At 42.1% G+C, this 6,053-nt stretch overlaps 1 protein-coding gene across 1 annotated transcript; it reads right to left on the bottom strand.

The window, feature by feature from the left end:
• Positions 1-480: 480 nt before the first annotated feature.
• Positions 481-4,665, bottom strand: LOC311145064 (ankyrin repeat and SOCS box protein 6-like; the record flags this gene model as incomplete). The annotated part of the gene is made up of 5 exons (XM_084181248.1): positions 481-1,205; positions 1,371-1,457; positions 1,548-1,656; positions 1,786-1,892; positions 4,584-4,665. 5 exons carry the CDS (start codon positions 4,663-4,665, stop codon positions 481-483), a joined length of 1,110 nt encoding a protein of 369 aa, XP_084037374.1.
• Positions 4,666-6,053: the final 1,388 nt, after the last annotated feature.

Below are 6,053 nucleotides of genomic sequence, written 5' to 3'. Positions count from 1 at the left end.
TGGAATTTTACCTGTTATTTAGCAACTACCTGCTGCAAAGAACAACATTGCCATCTTGTGGACCCTCACTATACTTCAAATGTTCTCGCAGAAATTGAGAAAAGATGTTGAGTAGACCTAATTGATCCTGATTGTTTTATTCAGATGACAAAGTCCAACCTTTTCTGTTACTGTTTAACAAAAATACCCTTACAGCAGTGCAAATCATGTATGGAAGCTACATGACTTATTCTTAAGAAATGTCAGAGTATACGTTATCTTGATCTCATTATAGTAAACATATACACTGATTTTTTTTGTCTGTATGATTTGGCACAGACCATACACACACGTGCACTCCAACAACAAAGGCCTCAATGGCAGTTTCTGAGCACATTGATAGCACTTAAAATAATTACAAAAGACTAACGGTCAATTAATCCTTGTGTCATCCCCAGGTGCCATAGTGTTCATCATAACGGCCAATTAGAGTATTTGTCGTCAGCGTAGGGTATGCTGGGGCTTAAAGCAGTTCCATCCTGGTTTGGGGCTCAGGGTGTGTTCAGGACGCAGGTACTCCTTCAGTCTGTCAGGTAAGGGCAGAGCCTTCACCTTGTCGTCCAGGGGCCAGGGCTGCAGGTGACCCCTGATGAAGGCCCTGCAGAGGCAGCGCAGGAAGGGAGGGCTGGTCTCCTGCTCCACCACCACCTGCTGATGGAGGTTCCGCAGTGTCTGAGCATGGGGGTCTTGGTGTGGCATAGGCAGGTCCAGGGGCAGGGCCAGACTGGGTGAGGACACCCGGGCCAAGTCCAGGAGGACCTCAGCCTGCCCCAGGAGCTCAGCCGCCTGCCCTACATCAGAACAGTCCAGCAGGACCGTCTGGAGCTTCTGGAACACCAGCCTGTAGCCTGTCCAGCAGGAGTCTCTGTGGTGAGAGCAGTGGAAGGAAGCTCCACTCTGCCGCAGCAGCACTGCAAGGGGAAATATACGGTCAAAGTGCTCAAGGCTGGTCACGGTCAGGGAGGGTTCCCCATCCTCCTCCCCATCTGGGGCCAGGCAGCAGCTGGTGTCAGCCCCGTGGGCCAGCAGCAGCCACGTGGCTCTCAGACAGAAGCGGCCGATCTCAGCTGCATCCTCCACTGATCCCTCCAGAGCCTCCTTCACCAGGAAGACCAGCGAGGACACAGCAGTCTCTCCATCAAGGGTTGCAGCATGGACGTCTGAACCTTAGGAGGGGAACATTTCCTGAATATAATTAAGTTTGGGCATGCCCTGCTGTTGTTGAGTTTTAGCATTTCTGTCTTACAACAAATGCCCATAAGCCTACTCTAAGCAGCAGAAACATTAAGACAAGGTGACCACTCTATAAAGGATGTTTTACAGTTCAGTACCTCTCTGGGGTAGCAGCCGGATGTTTTCTATGTTATGCACGGTGAGTCCATCACTGCTGGCTAGGGCGTGAAGTAGGGGTGTTTTTCCTTTGGGGACAAGATTTTTAAAAAAAAGCAGTGTTGAAATACAGCATATAGAGAAAACACAAGCAAATACAGATCAAAACGTCAAGTCACCATTTTTATCTCTTGCATTCACGTCAGCCCCAATGTCCAGCAGTGTGCGCATACAGGGTAGTCTCACTGCCTCTTCACTAGCAAGATCCAAGGGGCTACTTTCATGGATCTGCAAAAGATACAGTGCACTGCATAGACAGTCATAACAACAGATTCTGTATACAAAGCAAGAACAGCACTGCAGAAAGGACACAATAGTAGTAGTATGTTTTGCAGCTGTAAGTTCAGTTGTACTCACCCTACCTCGCTTGTCAATGTCAGCTCCATGTCCAGCCAGCATCCTTACCATGCTCGGCCTGTTCCTCACTACAGCAATGTGCAGTGGGTTGTAATAAGACACAGGGTCTGGGAATAAAAGTACATTTTCATCAGTAAAATACAGTGAGCTCCAAAAGTATTGGGACAGAGACAAATGTTTTGTTGGATTTGAAATTATACAATGACTATGAGGTTAAAGTGCAGACTGTCAGCTTTCATTTGAGGGTATTTTCATCCATATCAGGTGAACCGTTTAGAAATTACAGCACTTTTTGTACATAGTCCGCCCATTTTAGGGGACCAAAAGTATTGGGACAAATTCACTTGTGTATTAAAGCACTCAAAAGTTTAGTATTTGGTCCCATATTCCTAGCACGCAATGATTACATCAAGCTTGTGACTCTACAAACTTGTTGGATGAATTTGCTGTTTGTTTTGGTTGTGTTTAAGATTGTGTACCCAATAGAAATGAATGGTAAATAATGTATGGTGTCATTTTGGATTCACTTTTATTGTAAATGAGAATAGAATATGTTTCTAAACACTTCTACATTAATGTGGATGATACCATGATTACGGATAGTCCTGAATGAATTGTGAATAATGATGAGTGAGAAAGTTACAGATGCACAAATACCTCTCACTATGACAATAGCTGGGGAGGTTACACAATCATTATTCCCAATTCATTGAGGATTATCCGTAATCATGGTAGCACCCACATTAATGTAGAAGTATTCTATTCTTATTTACAATAAAAGTGACTCCAAAATGACACAACATTATTTACCATTCATTTCTATTGAGTGTACATAGCTGTCACTGATCACTAAACCAGACTCATAGCATCACAAAAAGCACCCTCACTTCTCTTCAGAAGAAGAAGAAATTTGATTTCGAGTGGAGTCGAGAGGCAGAAGGAGAAGATGGCGGAAACTGAGGTTTTGTTTGAAACTGCTAATGAGTTGGGTGAAGCTAATAGTACAGAAAGTGAGAATGAGTGGGTTACAGTGGCGAAGAAAAAGGGAAACGAGAGCAGTAAAGCTGTGGTGGAAAATAGGACACCACTAGACTTGTTTTTATTCGGAGTCAGGGTTTTGGATCAATGCTACTTGGGAAATCTGTTTAACTTCGAGGAAAATCTGGAATGTGTTGGAGGAAAGTGTGGAGTTGGTGAGAGTCACAAGAAGTGGTCTTATTTAGATTGTGTGTCTGCGGAGCAGAAGAAGCGTGTTTTAAGACTAAAAAAGATAGAGTAGAATGTTTCCTGTATGGATTTTCGTAGTAAGGAGCATATGATTTATCGCAATGCTCATAAACTGTACAGCACAAGCGGAGAAGTCGTCTAAGAAAATTGGAATCATTGTGAATGCCGCTGAACGTTTTTTGGGTCTTTGTGATTTCACAGCCGAGAGAAAGAGTCCCAGTCAGCTGTGTTTGAGGAGGGGATCAGCTATGCTCTGTTTTAGTTGGCTGAGCGGGGACTGGTCTGTGCAGCAGTAGTCCAGCTACGCTATGGAGCAGATCTCAACCATGAGGGTGAGAGGTTTGACATGTTGTCAATCAAATATTAGGAGACTTTGTCTATATATAGTGAGCTCCAAAAGTATTAGGACAGTGACACGTTTTGTTGTTTTGGCTCTGTACACCAGCACTTAGGATTTCAAATTGAGGTTAAAGTGCAGACTGTCAGCTTTAATTTGAGGGTATTTTCATCCATATTGGGTAAAACATTTAGAAATTATTGCACATTTTTGTACATAGTCCCCCCATTTTAGAGGACCAGAAGTATTGGGACCAATTCACGTATGTGTATTAAAGTAGTCAAATGTTTAGTTTTTGGTCCCATATTCATAGCACGCAATGACTACAACAAGCTTGTGACTATACAAATATGTTGGATGCATTTGCTGTTTGTTTTGGTTGTGTTTCAGAGTATTTTGTGGCCAATGTAAATGAATGGTAAATAATGTATTGTATCATTTTTTAAGTGACGTTCATTGTAAATAAGAATAGAACACCACTCTTCTTCTTCTTCTTCTTCTGTGGATTTTATATGGGGGTTGGCAACCAACTTTAAGGTGCATTACCACCACCAACTGGACTGGACTGTGGACTAGAGATAGTGAAGGTCTAAATCTCCTCTCCCTAAGGAAATGAAATACATTATTAAATACTACATCCCCTGAAGATTTCCCCAGCAGTTCACTTAATCCTGGCTCTTCAACCCCATTACACCTCAAATATAATAACAATTGTTCCCTTTCTCTCACATATTTCTGGCACTGAAATAGAACATGTTCCACTGTCTCCATCTCCTCCTGACAATGATCACATCTCCCAGTCGGATGTTTCCCCACCACTTTCAATGTACTATTTAGCCTTGTGTGTCCCAGTCTCAGCCCTGTGACTACACTTTCCTCCCTTCTCTCTCGGCCTGAGGACCTCCCTGCCCCCACCTTTTCCTGGATCTTATACAGGTGTCTTCCCTTACTCTCCCTGTCCTCTCTTGCCACTTACTTTTAACCACTGTTCTTATTAATCCCTTGGCTTCTGCTTTACTGATTGACAATTCCATCTCAACATTAGGATGTCTAAGAGCCTGCTTGGCAATAATATCCACTTCCTCATTCCCCTTTACTCCCACATGAGCTGGTAGCCAGAGGAACATCACAAATACCCCCATCTGTTTCACCCTATACAAGCACTGCAAAACCTCATACAATACATCCTGTCTGCTCTGAGAAACACATTAATTTAAGCTCATCAGTGCTGCACAGGCGTCAGAGCAGATGATTACCATGTCTGGCCACACCTCCTCCACCCACTCTGCAGCCAATAGTATGGCCAACAACTCCATTGTGTAAACAGATCAATTATCTGTTGCTCTTTTCGTCACTGCCACCTTAAACTCAGGAACACTAAAAGCTGCTCCTGTTCTCCCTGTTTTAGGGTTCTTAGATCCATATGTGAATATATTCAAGAAATTATAGTTTTGTGTTCATAAAATGTTCACTTACAACTGAATCTACTCCTTCCTCAACATCTCTTACCCTCTCAAGCAACCCTAGATATATTACTGGTTGAGGGAGAAACCAAGATGGGATAGCAGGAAGAACCACAGAGGGGCTAAACTCCCTCCCAAAACAACCCCAGGTCTCTCACCGAGGTAAAGACAGTTTCAGGTTGGATATTTGCGCTTTCAAACCTCAATAGCTTTCAAACCACTTGAGCAACAGACTCCAAATAAGTGTTATGATGTTGAAGGAATTGCGCACAACATTGCACAGGTCTTATTTTCACAATTAGGACATTAATTTGCTTTCCAAAGCTAATAAATGTGTGGAAATGTGAGCATCATTCCGTATTCCTAGTTGAATTAGTTAGGAAGCGTAAACAAAGTACAATTTTTTTTTTTTTTTTTACATTTGAATTTCAATAGCTCCTTGGTCATGTGACCTACTGACCTCAACCAAGGTTCAGAATGCCCACTGACTACCCTTCTATATTGCACACCCTTTAGTTTGTCCATTTTCATCTCACACGTTTTTACATGAATTATTCAAACTTTCTAATTTCAATAGCTCCTTGGTCATGTGACCTACTGGCCTCAAACAAGGTTCAGAATGTTCACTCAGTATGCCTACACATTGCACCCCTTTAATTTGTCAATTTTCATCTCACGCGGTTTTATATGCATTTTTAAACATTTTTTTTTTCAATAGTTCCCTGGTCATGTGACCTAACACCCTAAAACATGCTTTAGATTGTCCACTCACTATGCCTTCATATCGCACTCTGTTGTTTGTCTACTTTCATCTCACGCTTTTAGACTTAAATCTGTAAGCCTGAGACCCAGTAGGTGTGGACAAAAAAAAAAAGAGTATATGCTACTTTTATTATTCTCCTGTAAATGGTTCAGTGCCTATAATTTAGGCTGTGTGTAGAATGGGGCATAAAGGAAATTACCTCTACTAGATTATGCTGATAAGGAAAACAGCATTCCGTTTTGGCCTGTGTATTCATTTACCTATAACTAATCAGAATTCCATTAGAAAAAGAGAATACTTCAAAATGAGAAGATCCTGCCATGGAAAAGACAACTGGGTGGACATGAAGTGGAACGGAGGGGAAATAACTCACACCATGCAGCAGGACACCTTCAGCTGTGGGGTCTTTGTAATGCAGGTTTGATAGTTATATTTTCTTTTTTTTTTTTTTTAAGAACTCTGTTTATTAAGTTTTACA

The sequence above is a fragment of the Coregonus lavaretus genome, assembly GCF_964263955.1.
Source record: "Coregonus lavaretus genome assembly, chromosome: 17".
In the NCBI taxonomy this organism is placed as follows: domain Eukaryota; kingdom Metazoa; phylum Chordata; class Actinopteri; order Salmoniformes; family Salmonidae; genus Coregonus; species Coregonus lavaretus.
This window is presented reverse-complemented; position numbering and strand designations above follow the sequence as displayed.